The sequence below is a fragment of the Leptonotus elevatus genome, chromosome 16 (assembly GCF_054856555.1).
Source record: "Leptonotus elevatus isolate MCC_2025b chromosome 16, RoL_Lele_1.0, whole genome shotgun sequence".
Lineage (NCBI taxonomy): Eukaryota > Metazoa > Chordata > Actinopteri > Syngnathiformes > Syngnathidae > Leptonotus > Leptonotus elevatus.
This window is the reverse complement of record NC_141254.1, coordinates 5912157-5926640: the sequence shown is the minus strand read 5'-3', so window position 1 is coordinate 5926640 and position 14484 is coordinate 5912157. Positions and strand designations below refer to the sequence as shown.

At 36.0% G+C, this 14484-nt stretch overlaps 1 protein-coding gene across 3 annotated transcripts in view; it reads left to right on the top strand.

The window, feature by feature from the left end:
- Positions 1-14484, top strand: part of LOC147160451 (uncharacterized) — an 81834-nt gene that overhangs the window by 63377 nt on the left and 3973 nt on the right. For all 3 annotated transcript variants that reach the window (XR_015090388.1, XM_086057778.1, XM_086057777.1), the window contains 3 exons: positions 9612-9728; positions 14065-14160; positions 14327-14393. Coding sequence is in view for 2 of the 3 variants with exons in the window: in XM_086057778.1 (XP_085913904.1) it covers positions 9630-9728; positions 14065-14160; positions 14327-14393 (262 nt within the window). In the remaining variant the exon portion in view is untranslated. The remainder of the gene's footprint in view (positions 1-9611; positions 9729-14064; positions 14161-14326; positions 14394-14484) is intronic.

Sequence of the window (14484 nt, the reverse complement as noted above, 5' to 3'; positions counted from 1 at the left end):
AATAGCCATTGCGGATTTAAAACCCTCTACTCCACATCAATGGCACTTATAGAATTAAAGGAAGAATTATCCACTGCGATAAAATTATTATTGTCCCCAAAAAGGCTTTTGATATCATTGACCATGCCATACTTGATTAAAAATAATAATAATAATAATAATAATTAAAAGCAAATATGGTATCAGAGGGGCTGTACTTGAATGGGTTGGAAGTTTTTATATATATATATATATATATATATATATATATATATATATATATATATATATATATAAGAAAGCAGTTTGTGCAGATACAGAATGTAAAATCGGTATCGCATTTTATTCATTGTGGAGAACCTCAGGGGTTGGTCCTCGGGCCAAAATTGTTTATGATATTGTGATTTTTATTCTCCTCCTCTTATCAGGGGATTATAATTTCATTGAAATGATTAAATGTTAGCTTTCAGCATCAGATGACACTTTTCAAAATGAATACGCCATTAGCCATGAATTTGAACAAGTCAAGCTTGGTCAGTGCAGAGCAATTGTCTGCCACCACGAAGGACCAGAGTTCAAACCCCACCAAATATTAGTACATTCGATACCAACTGACTATCATATCAGGACATGGATTATAATTTCTCTGAAACGATTAAATCCCACTTTAAACAGATTGCAGTTCAAGTTTTCTTTTTATTCATTTGTCATTTAACTACAATTAAACAGTTGTAATTTTCACGTAATTTATCTTTCAATTTTCTTCATAAGCACATGCATTCAAATCTTAACATTCAGTTAATAGCATTCAGCTTTTTAACATTCCCTCGCAATATCTGCAGAAATTGCACTTTGTCTAGTTTTGGATATTAATGATCTAATTTGTGTATTCAAATTGCTCAAAAACATTCTATTTGAGGACGATGCTACTTTATTTAACTTATTATTTAACTTTAGATATAATACAGGTGTTGAATGTGGTTAAAGAAGAATTTAAACAAATATAAATGTGGTTTGATATAAATAATTGTTCAATCTTGGAAAAATAGTATTCGTGATATTCAGTCACAGAAGGAGAGACACCGATACTTCAATTAATATAGATGGTAGTAAGAGTAAGAGAGAACCAAGTTTTTGGTTTGGTGTTATTTTGGATGATAATTTGTGTTGGATATAACATAATGCTGGCGTCGGGCCGAAACCTTATAGCCTACCTTCAAAATCATTACTTTTCAGGAGACCCAAAAACGGCATGTTTGTTCAAACATTAACATTGCAGCATCAAAGAGAACAAGATTTTTGCAACACTTTACATTTGTAAATAATTCATATAAATGACACCCATACCAAAAGTATAGATTTGTGAAATTATATGGAATTTGCCAAATTGTGACTATGAGATTTCAGGCAGACGCCAGCGATATGCAGTACACAAAAGTAAAATAATAGCTCTGTTACACAAAATAAAGGATTCACTGGATAACAAAGCGCGGTTCATTTTGTATAACACCAAGATTGTTTCATATCTAATCTACTGTATTGAAGTATGGGGAAATGTCTGCAAAACATATACTCAGTCAGTTCTTATATTGCAAAAAAAAAAGAGATTCTTTGAGATCCAGCAATCTTCACTTAAAATGGTTAAAATTTCATGCATTGGTAGATTATAGTATTCTGCAAATTATATACGCTGAACGCTCACGATAATTTTGCAAATCAATATTAAAAAAAAAAAAATACCATTTGATTATATATATATATATGTATTTATTCCCCAGAGGGGAGGAAATATTCAGAGAAAAAACTTGCAAATTCGCCACTTTAAGTTTTTCAAATTTGTAAGAAAAAATATCTGAAATTTACGAGAAATACACGTAGCGTAGCTATAGACTAATGTGAGGATTTGTTGGTGGTTAATAGGACACTGTTTATAAAATGAAAAGTCAGGATGGAGACGGATTAATTCTCAAACTTTACTCGTCATATACGGCAGCTAGAGCGACAACACTTCCTGATCCCCTATCAGCTGACTAACACTAACCAATCAGAAGTTAGCATACAAGCTAGCAAGTGAATGACATAGAGTAGCAGATTTGACACATCAATTTAACTACTTGTATTTAAAAAAAATACCACAATGTATGAATGTGTAAATAATAATTCTGGAAACATAAATGTACAAGTAAATATAAATTTTAACAAATTAACTTAAATGCTTGATCCTCAGGGTGTGGACCTTCGCAAAGCGAGGTGTCTTTGTCGCTGGCAGTACCCAACGCTTCAAACATCATATGGTTAATCTCTGCTAAAGCAATCACTATCTCCTTATTTGAAAACTCGACCGAAAAGTATTGGCACAAACATCCGAGTAGTACGCTACGTGTATTTCTCATGAGTTTCTGAGATTTTTTCTTGCAAATTTGCCACTTTATAAAGTCGCTAATTTGCGAGTTTTTTCTCGGAATATTCCCCCCTCTCTGAAAAAACAACAACAATTATACGTGGCCCTAATACGCCGTCATAAAATAAAAAAATTTTTTTGTTAAATAATAATAATAATTTAAAAAAATAAAAAAAGATTCAGGACTAGACTGAAGGAACATTGCGTTTCTGTTAAAGGAATCAGTTTATAGAACAATCTGTATAGGAATTCAAATAATCCATGTCAAACATCACATTTAAAACAATAACTAAGGTAAATGAAGCTTGTGTAAAAAATATATAAAACAATTAGGTTTGATCATAATGCCAATGTCATTTTTTGTTATGAACATCAGTAATCGTATTGTGAATTGAAAACTAAAAGTTATGTATATGCATTCCTATTTATTTTTTTGTTTATGTTGTTTTTAAATTTAAAAAAAATTGTCGCTGAATTCTGAAGAAAAGATGGGCAGATAAAGTAAGACTTTTCTTCTTTCTTCTCCATTTCATTCTACATCCGACAATATTGTATTATATTGCATTGTTTTTTCTTTTATAAATGAATAAAATAAAGAAGTCACTTCATGAGAACCATTGAAACGAACCAGTCAGAATTTTTCACCATACTATACTTATTTACATTTATGCAGGTATAGTAGCACTACCAGGGGAACAATTTTGTTCATATTTTTAATGCATACTTTAACCAAATTCACCGTAAAGTTACCTTGCTCATACATGAACCAGATTTGTGTGGTTTCATTATAATTCTACCATACGTCCATTTTAGCCTTTTTAGTTAAGCTTTTTTTTCCCGTGCTTGTATTCTAAACTAAAGTAAGATAGCTGCGTAAATAATTGTAATAAATACATTTTAATTTTAATTTTAAAGCATGTTTGTTTGATAGTTTGCTCCGTCATGGCTTCTATAAATATGAGCCAAGGCTTTCGGTTAACCCAATCTGCAAGAAGGTAGTATTTGTAATCCTATTAGTCACTGGGAGTGTCGGTCACCTGAGAAGCACCTTGACAATGATGGCATTGATCAGTTTTTTTGTTTTTTTATAGAACCCCATTCACCATTAGCCTAACCACAGCCGAGCTTCATGTAGCTCAATCATAGGGCTGATGGTGTATAGTGTCACTCTTGTCTCTCACGTTTAACTCATTCACTGCCATTGACGCCTATAAACGTCCAAAAAGCATTTTAACTATTTCTGTTAGTTTAACTTTTTTTTCACTTTTGTCAACAAGAGTATGGAATCCTAGACTTTTTTTTTTAAATAAAAGATTATTAAAAAATTAGGGCCGTCAGGCGATAATTTTTTTTTTATTGTAATTAATCGCATGACTTCAATAGTTAACTCACGATTAATCACAAATTCTAAATCTGTTCTAAATGTGTTAAACTAATAGAAATAGTTCAAATGAATTTTTGACATCTATAGCCGTTAATGGCAGTGAATGAGTTAATGAGAAGAGTGAGAACTAGTTCACACCTCTTCAGTCCAGTGAGACTATTTGATGGAAGTGCAGTAGCATGGAGTGAGGATGACTCGTCTCGCCACAGTGATATACACTCGGCCACTGAAGAGGGACACTTATCGTTTTACACTGTCGGGGACCTCAGTCGCGCGTGGAAGATGTATTGTCGCATACTCGGGGACTCTTTCTAAACTTAACAACGCACTGAGAGACTCTGAAAAAGTGAACAATGGCACCAATGTAATTGTAGCTTTGGTGAGTGTAGAGAGGGACACAAAGAGAAGGGAGAGGTCATATGTGTGTTGATAGGGAAGCATTTCATTCCTAGATTTGTACCATCTTTTCTTCTGCTTCTGTGTTGGGTTGGGTTCATTGCTACTTGCTCATCAAATGAAATGATGATGCCGTTCTATGTAGTCATTGTGGCAACAACTAGCGTGTTGTATTTTAGCGAAGTACCACCATTTATCAAAACCCCCCGAACCGGTCACATGCAGGAAACACTTATTTAGGCAGTTAAAAAATCCCATGAATCTCATTAAGTGTTTCATCAGTTGCCATTAGCATGTGTCTGTACACTGTATGAGCAGTCACCCAAGACAGGCTGTGACTCATAAGCCAGCTAGCCGGTCAGCCATCCAAAACCCTCCCCACCCTGCTTTAGTCAAAACAGATAGTTTGTCACCCATCCATCCCCAACAAAGGAAGGGAGTGGTCATTTTCACCCATTACCGTAAACACTTTTTTTGTTACCGAGTTACGGATATTCCATGATACGCATCAACCGGAAAACGATTACAACCATGCAAGTTACTTATGACCAAACTTAACTACTGTACATTTATTTCCAAACTTTATTTACTAATGTTATTTATTTTATGATATAAGTGGTCGCCGTGGGTATCATTATACACTCGAAAAATGATTGGGCCAAAAATAACCCAAATTGGGTCAAGAATAGACCGATCCAACTTTTTGAGTTATAAAAAAATAAATAACAATAATCCACAAAGCCATCTTTTTTTTCTTTTTTTTTCTTTCCTTGTTTTGTGGGTTATTCGTTTGAGCCAGGGGTAATTGAATAACCCAACAGAATTTGGTAAAAGAAAAAAAAAGAAAAAAGAAAGACCCAACTTTTAGAGTTATTTAATACAAAAGCAAACTAACTAAATAATCAGTAGTAACAGTCAAACGAAATAATAATAACTAAATAACTAAAATTAATAATTCACAAAGCCATCTTCTTCTTTTTTTTTGTGCTTGTTTTGTGGGTTATTCATTTGACCCAACTTATTGGGCAAATTGAATAACCCATTTGAATTGGGTGAAAAATGAACCGACCCAGCTTTTTGGGTTATTCAACCCCCAAAATTGGGTAAAATTAATTTAACAACCCACAAAGAAAGCCAATTTTGGGTGGTTTTGTGGGTTATTCATTTGACCCAAATGTATTTAGAGTGTAGGACAGCATTGCTGTTGAGTTTCATTTTTTGTTAATTCATAATTTTTTAGCTAGATTCAGATCAGTGTTGTTGTATAACATTGACACCCTGTTGAAATTTATAGAATGACGTGAAATCCTTCCCTTTTGGATTTTTTCAACCTTAGCAAAAAATCTATAGAATTAATGCAATTGACCTGAATTTGTAATTGTACCCAGTTTTTCCTCAAATAGAATTGGTATTTTAAAAGATCTTAAGGTAAAAAAAAAAAAAAACCGCTACAGTTCTCTGTGGCTTTTGACCAGTATGCTCATAGTAACCATTGTGGTAACATTCGCAGCCAATCTCAGTCTAGATGCTGCACAGTCTCGTACCGTCTCACAACATGTTTGTCACTTGTCTATTTGGGTCAAATAGAATAAATAACACAACACAGGTATTTTCTTTCTGGATTTAGTTGTCCATTTGAATACAAGGCAAAACAATGTCACAACAGAGAGGTTTTATTCAAACATACAGGCTGGGTTTAGAGACAGAAGATTAGCTCTAGTCAGAGAGTAAAACTAGGTTTAAAATGATTCAATCCAGTTTAAAATTTAAGCAGAGTTCCGTCCTTATTTAAAATCATCTTGGTTTAGGAAAGTTCAGTTTAACTGATTTTTAACTGAGTTTAAACTGATTTAAATCAATAAGGATAACTGTGGATATTGAAATTAAAATGAATAATTATGCAATTAATTATAAAGGCTACACCCCCCGAAACCTGTTTCCTGAGCCTGTTCCAACGGGTGCTTATTTGATTAAATCTTACACTGTTGTTAGGTAGCAAAAAAAAAGTTAACTTGACTAAAATTAATCATTCACAAAGCCATCTTTTTTGTGTGTGCTTGTTTTGTGGGTTATTCATTTGACCCAACTTATTGGGCAAATTGAATAACCCAATTGAATTGGGTGAAAAATGAACCGACCCAGCTTTTTGAGTTATTTAACCCCAAAAATTGGGTAAAATTAAATTAACAACCCACAAATAAAGCCAATTTGGGGTGGTCCGAAGAGAAGCTCAAATTTTCCTCCTTTGAAAAATCTTGCTGACTAAATTAATGGAGCAATATGAGCAAACAATAGAAAACAAGAAAATGGACAACAGCGCGGTGAAAAAGAAAGTTATTGCTTGGCAGCAACTGGTTGACAGTTATAACATGTATCGACCAGAGTGAAAGACAAAAGAGCGGCTTAAAGCTTGTTGGAAAAACTTAAAAACAAAAGTTGGAGTTGGTCGTACAGTTGCATTTCTGTCACTTCCATTTTTGACAGTTGGCCCAGTCTTTCTGTAAAGCTCCAAGTCTGTTTCCTTGGTTAAGCAGAATCTCACCAAAAATTCCTCTTCGTCATAAAATTCAAGACAATTGAGCTTTTCTCTCAATTTTCTTCGAGGAACATCATTATTTTGCTCGGCGTTAAACCTTCCCAACTATCAGTTTAAATTGAATCCTTGATCACAATTTAAACTTGATTTTAAAGTTCTGGTCCAACAGAATTACTGGTAAATCTAAAGTTGGTTTAAGAGTAAAAAATTAAACTGAGGTTTGAATTTAATCTGTCTTAATTTTAAACTAGGTTTCAAAGTTTGGTGCAACATAATTTAAATTTAAACCATGATTTAATCTGGTTTTAGTTCAACCTTGTTGGTGCAATCCAGTCACAGTGACTACATTTACATGCCGCCAATATTCGGGTTATGGTCAAAATTCTGAAAGATTCTGATTAACCCGTTTACATGCGCGAGTAGAAAGTACATGGTGATGAGATTGACGTTAAGAAGACGTTATTTTTATATCATTCATCACACTAATAAACAAGTCAGTTTCCTCCTGGCCATTTTTTCCCCCTCGCTTCTGTATTTCTGGTATTTCTAGACAAAAAAACAAAAAAACAAGATTTCTTGTGAAATAGAACATGAGCAGAACACAAACCTCGTTCAATCGAAGTACCCTTGGTATGCGTTTTTATGATGGGGTGTTATTTAGGTTTTTAAATGTAAACGCCCCAAAACCCAAATATCCTCTTACTCGGGGGTAAGAGGATATTTGGGTTTTGGGGCGTTTACATGGCCTTCCAAAACAATATTCACCTTTTAAAAGGTGAATATTCTATAGCTACTACAAGAATCATTTGTCAATTCCTCGATCCATGAGTCTATGCTTGTGAACCAACTACTGCACACAGTACTCAGCACTCAAGCTCCGCGTGGGCATGCTAACCTGAAGCTCGGGGTTGGGGCTGTTTCACCTGCCTTTGGGTGTCATTTTAGATGTGAACGGAGGCATAGAAGACTGCCGCTGCCTGACTTCCTGGCAGCAGAGCCCATACCCAAGAGGATAGTATGTGTCTGAGCTTGTATATACAGGGATGGCTGTGGAACACGGATGTGATAAACACTCCAGGCAGGGGGATCTCCATCCAGGAGTGGGCTCTCAATGCTTTAGTAGTGAGGTCATTGGGAAAAAGCCCACTTGAAGTGATGGAGGAAAACACGCGGATATTATGCTACTGCAATTGCACGTGACTCATCATTTTCCTGACGTGAAATTGCACTCGGTAAACGGGAATAGTCAAGCATGGCCAGATTGGAGATGGTGAAGCTTCTTTTTTTTTTTTTAAAGAGTTTGGGGGATCTCATGTCTGCGTTCTGCCAAATCTCAGTGTCTTGTTGTTGGTGCTGTTATGTTAGGTGTGAACTGTGGCCTTGTGGAGTGTTGGGTAACAGTGTTGCCTAAGCTAGTTGTTGTGAAGGTGTCGTAACCAGTTGGACCCGGCCAGGCTGTCATGTGAGCCCTTGTTCTCTATCATCCCCTGCTTGGGACGTCAGGGCATGCGTGCATGCGTGTGTGTGTGTGTGTGTGTGTGTGTGTGTGTGTGTGTGTGTGTGTGTGTGTGTGTGTGTGTGTGTGTGTGTGTGTGTGTGTGTGTGTGTGTGTGTGTGTGTGTGTGTGTGTGTGTGTGAATGCCATGCGAGGTGGCAGCCTTCCCAAGGCGCACACGGGTCAAAGGTGAACTCTGACTCATGGCCTGTGGAATTGAGTTTTGACAAAATAAACACAGGATGCCCAAGCATCCAACACACAAGCGCAGGCTCTGCAAACAGCAGCAGGAAACGGTCATTTATTAAAAAATGGGAGACGAGCAATTAAAGCTTCTCGGCGACGTCCGGGTTCCAGGAAGTTGAGACTTGAGGGGGTTTCCCCCCTTAAGTTCGCTTCTTGTTCCTATTGATCAAGACGTATGTCCCCGACAGGCAAGGCACAGATGAAAAAGGTTTTTGACTGAAAAGAAAACCTCATTAATATAGCAAAGGTTAAATGCTTTAAGGCTCCGATAATCTAGATCATGGGTACATTTTGTAACATTATTGTTTACAAATTTTGTAATACCATTTACTGCTCACTTAAAAATACTGGCAAACCTCTAAACTTCAAAAAAACGAATTAATTTCATTTCACTCAATAATTTTAACGTAGAATGATTCTACTGAATGTCTTTGATCAAATAAACGTAATGCCTGTTTGGTACGACTTAAAATACAAAGTAATGTTAATAATTTTGCAAAATAATATACCTAGGTTGGTTTCAGTTACTTGGATTAAATTCTGAGTCTGTCTTACTTAAAATCTTTTGTATTCCATCAAATGATTCTGCCTTTTTTGTGATTAAATGAAATGAACAATAGGACCAAAAACAAAAACAAATCAAAGCTATTTTTGTAAATCAGAAATTGACCTGAATGACATTTTCCCTGAAAAGCAACTTTTAAAAATATTCACATGTTACTTACCTCCAACCTTAGTTTTTATTAAATAAATGTTAGCCTCTCTATTAAAAACTCTTTTGTTGAAACTTACATGTGCAAGTTATTCCTTCTACAAGTCTGCCAGTTGTAGTGTCAATTTGTCAATGTCTATGTTTGATGTCCATTTCAGATACTAAGTATTAACTCAGAGGAAGAAGATGGCTTGCTTAGCTTTGATAAATTAGCTTCTGAACTGTATAAAAAAAAACATCTAAGACGAAAAACAAGCGTAGTACAAATGAAAGAGGATCGAATTCAGTGGTCGGACATAAAACGATGCTTTTGCTGCTACGTTAATGGGGCGAAACAAGCTAACCAAGAGAGGGAAAACATCCGATAAATGATGCTTAGCTTGATCTGACTGCCTTTTGCTGTCACGTGGCAGGCACCCGTTCTGACTTTTACTTCTTACTGACTTTTCACATAATCAACAGAATTCCCAAAAGTGCTTAATGGGAGAAAATGACACAAACTGGTCCTGGGCGAAGAATCCAAAATGGCTGTCACCTGTGTGTCAAGGTTTCAGGTCACCCATCCTTGTCAGCCAATCAGTGAGTCCCATTTTATTTTTGATTTACGATAGGGGTGTTTCGTGTCAGTAATTCAGATTATTATTGCTACGTTGGAATATGCACCCAAATTAGTCAAATGTGCGCAAGGACTGAACACTTTTTATAAAGATTTTAATTGTGAATTTCCTCAATATGGCAATTGCAATTTAATCTGTGAGTATTTATGTTAATGTTGCAATAAATGTATTTGTATTGCAATAAACAATATCAGATTTATTATACAGTGCATACAAGTTTTGGTTTTATAGGTTAGGCTTAAGATAAAATAAAGACAAATGAACCATGACTTAACATTAAAGTTAATTTCATTATTCATCTACAAAACACTATATAAATAAATAAAATATCCATATACGTAAAAAATAAATCCTGTATTCTACTGTATTGCAATATCGATTCGATTTGATTAATTGTTTAGCCTTAGTAAATGGTTGAATTCCTTACCCAATTTTCAAATGTAAAGATATTCACTTAAATTTTTTAATTGAAGATAAATTCAGGGCTTACATCAACCTACTGTTGGGCAACATCAGTTGTCGTGTGGATAGCACCGCTTCTTTTTTTTAATACTGCAAACTTATAATTAAATATACATACAAAAATGTAATGTTTTAGTAGCAATTTGTCAATAAGATTTGTTATACTTAGAATAATCTAAGGTGTTGTGTGTGTAAAAGTATAAAACTGTATTAAATGTGTGTTAGCTCGACATGGGCATTTTAATCAATCATTGAAGTTGATCAATGATGTGGCTCTGATTGTTGATTTGTCACAATCAAACAAAAGCAAAATTGGCAAATGTATGTATTTTGTGAAACTACATATTCAGCACTGCATACGTGGAAAATATAACCAATGGGTCTATTTACAATTATGCAACACTCTGCTACATCCATCCATCCATCCATCCATTTTCTGTACCGCTTGTCCTCACAAGGGTCGCGGGGACTCTGCTACAGTAAAATAAAATTGACTTTTTCAACAGCAGGTTTTTGTGTCATTTAAGACCATATTTAATGTCCACTGACTGCCTTGACTAAATGATAATGACATTTAGATATCTAAGACACTTTATTTCAGGAATGTTTTTATTATTGTCAGCCTGTTGTGATTTGTATTTACCATGTACAATGGTACAGTGAACAATTTGGAAGAATTTATATAGAACGGTAGTAATATCACACTTTGGGCTTGTTTTTCTTCCAGTCAACCTGAAGTATTAGTGAAGGTGTAGAATCTCCAGAAATGTGATTTAATAGCAATTGTCTCCCAAACACTTCAGCTAAAAAGCATTTCACTTTTCAGCATGACAATTAGCTCAATATGAACAAAAGGATGATGAGAAGATTCCTGACCTAAATTCAATTGAAAATGTTCGGGATGAGCTCAAAAATGTGCATCACCTCCTCCTGTATGTGCAGGTGATGCTTATGAACTGACCCAATTGGAACCTTTTTCAAAACGTGTGCAAAATTTGTCAGGTCTGCGTGCCATGCACACTTAACAATGTTATTCAAGCAATTGTGATTCAAAATTTTTAGTTTTTATATATTTTTTATTTTAGCTGTGCACACGTATTTTACATTTTGGCATATTTTTGTCTATGAACGCTTATTTTGTTTTAATTGAACTGTCCAGTGTTATTGGTCCCTATTTTTTGTACCATACAATGTCAAATGTGGTATTTTAACTTTGCATATTCATTATTTTGTTCCTTTTTTTAAAGTTATGTACTAATAGAAAGCACAAGCTTGAACAAAGGAATGGGGAGGTTTTTTGTTGTTGCAATACATAGTACTGCATATATTACATACACAATGCAGTATACAAGTACACATCCTTGTATACATATATAACATATAAGTAAATATAATTTGTGTATGATAATATCAGCCAGTACCATCATTATCTGTCAATGTTTTGTTTTTTTTACTTCAGTATTCTGTTAGCCTAAAAGCACAATTGCTTATGTCATTTTTGAACATTTTTGGAACACCAATTCAGCAAACAAGAGGAATCGATTTAACCTTTTGTGGAATAGCATGACCTGGATGACTGAGAAAAAAAACACAACACACCATTTTTAGCAAGCACGATATATATATATATATATATATATATATATATATATATATATATATATATATATATATATATATATATATTTTTTTTTTAATTGCTTGGCAATTGTGCTATTAAGCTAACAATTTAAATTTAACATTGGAATTTAAAACGCATTTTCACACATTTATGTTAAAATAGAGATTATAAGCAATATGGTTGAGAACAGAAATGATTAAATATAATTTGATGTATATTTCAAGGATTTTTATTTTGATTGCTGGATTTTAAAATATATCAACACATAAACTAAAAAAAAGTCATATGTGCTGTATGTAAATATAATATACATGATTTTATTATATATATTATGGATCTTAATTAATACAGAATGATTTTTTTTCTTTTGAATATGAAATGCTACAACAAAGGTTTGACAAAAGCAGGCAAAAAAAAAATAATAACCCGTTGTTTTTTTTTGCCTTATAGTTATGTTTCACACAATCTTTATAAAGTGCCATCGTCAGGAGTTTTTTTTGCGCCTGTATTGTCACTTATGGGTCAGGATTTTGAAGAAACCTGCTGTTAATTTGATCAGTAGCTGCTGTAAATAGCTCGTATCCAAATGAGATTTTATGACTGCCACAAGCTTTTTTTTGCTACCAGCATTTCTTCTCTCACGTGCTCCATTTTGCTCAGCAATTCCAAAGTTTTACCCGACATTAAAAAAACAATTACAACAGTTATGGTGTTAATCAATGCAGTTTATTATATGTATTTACTAGGAAGAAACAAATTGATGGCATGCACAAAAAAATTGTTAACAGTCAATCCTACTCACAGGTAAGTAATGAACATCCAATCCCATTTTTTTCATCCATCACAAAGATCAAAGTATATATCCCACACACAAAAAAAAGTTCCAACTGATTTTTGGTCCTGTCTCCTTGGGCATGAGCAACTTTCAGACTGAGCGTTTTTTGCGGTGTTACTCGTGAATATGGCCGTGCTCGTGACTCAGTGTTGCTCATCGAGTCGGCGATGAGTCGCCCGCCATTTCTGAAAAGCCTTCCTCGGGCTCTTTGTTCTTTGCGGTCCGCTTTCCCTTGCCGAGCTGTTGTATTTCACACTTGTTTTAGAATCTTTGTGTTATTTGTGCAAAGCCTTGCTCAAATTTCCATTGGGCTTATGTGATTTTTGTTTTAGTTTCTTACGTCCTCTGTGTGTGAGGATCCCAGGAATTTGTTGACGTCGGGGGAAGGGAATTGAAGGGGGTTAAATTTTCCCTCCACTAGTTTCCGCTTTGATTCTTCGTGACTTGTTTTCTGTGAAATATAAAAAACTATTACCTGTTGTTTTTTTTTTATTGTTCTATAAATACAATTGAGTCGTCTGATGTTAATCATTTGTGTTTGTGTTGGAGGAAGTGGGAAGGAACGGAAATGACTTGCCTCCTCCAGAGAAAGTTATCAGCTATAAAGCCAACCGTTTGAGACGTGACTGCCCACGCCTACTTGCCATATAGAATGTTTGATGATGATGCCAGCAAATGAACAAAAGATGAGATGTTGTAAGTGATGGTGTACTGTATATCATGTGAGCATGTTTTTAGGATATATTTGTTTAGCTATTAATCCCTAACTGCATCTCAGGGATGGGCCGATGATTCGCTCTTGGAGGGAATTCTCCGCAGCCTCTTGCCGCTGTTTTTTTTTTTTTTTTTTTTTCCCATGACAATGGGAAGGGAGGGTGTTCAGTAGTGAGCTTGTACTTGGTGGCTAAGTGTTGTAAAGGGTTTCCTAATATGGGCCGTCTTACAGGAGCACCCTCCCCCCCCCCCCCCCCCCGCCAGGTTTCAACCAGTGATGACACAGCTCGGTACGACTCACTTCCCCATTAATTGGCTGAAACCAGTTCTTACAGGAACCGCCTGTGATAAATGTGAGAGTTCTGAGAAGTCATTCATTTCTCCTCGCTGCAGCGGCAGAGGCGGCACTGCGAGGGAGTTGAACGGGTTCATCTGCTCGTGTGTGTGAGTGAGGGAGTGAGTGTGCGGACGAGAGAGCGGGAGGAAGCTCAGCGCGGAGTGGGAGAATGTGGCTGACTACAGCTGTCGCAGGCGCCATCTGAAGACCAGACAACTTTCATTTTCTTTTTCTTTCTTTTTTTTCTTTCTTTTTTTCTTAATTCATTCTGATGTTGACTTTTTTGCTGCTATTGCTTTGTGTGTCTTTCTGTGCGCGTGTGACAGCAGAGATGGGACTGCACTCGTTGCCCCCTCGTCTTGGACGTAGGAAGCGGCGGAGACGGAGAGGACAGCGTGCCTTCTTTTGTGGCTGCCCTTGGGCCGGTGAGTAACAAAGATGTGACGTGATTTGCGCCCCCCCCCCCCCCCACACACACACATACATATACACATACCTAGCCACCTCTCTCTCTCTCAGTCTCTCTCTCTCAGTCTCTCTCTCTCGCTCTCTCTCGCTCTCTCTCTTTCTCTGCTGGGTGCGGCACTGCAGCGCGCCTTCAGGGGAGCGCTCGGAGGCCCCCAGAGGGCCAAATTGCACCGGAGAGGGGATCCCAACTGTAAGTACAGGGGCATCTAACACCCCCCCTCCCCCCCCCCAACGCTCCCCTCTCCCTCCCTCCACACCTCACCCCCAAAAAACCCCAGCTC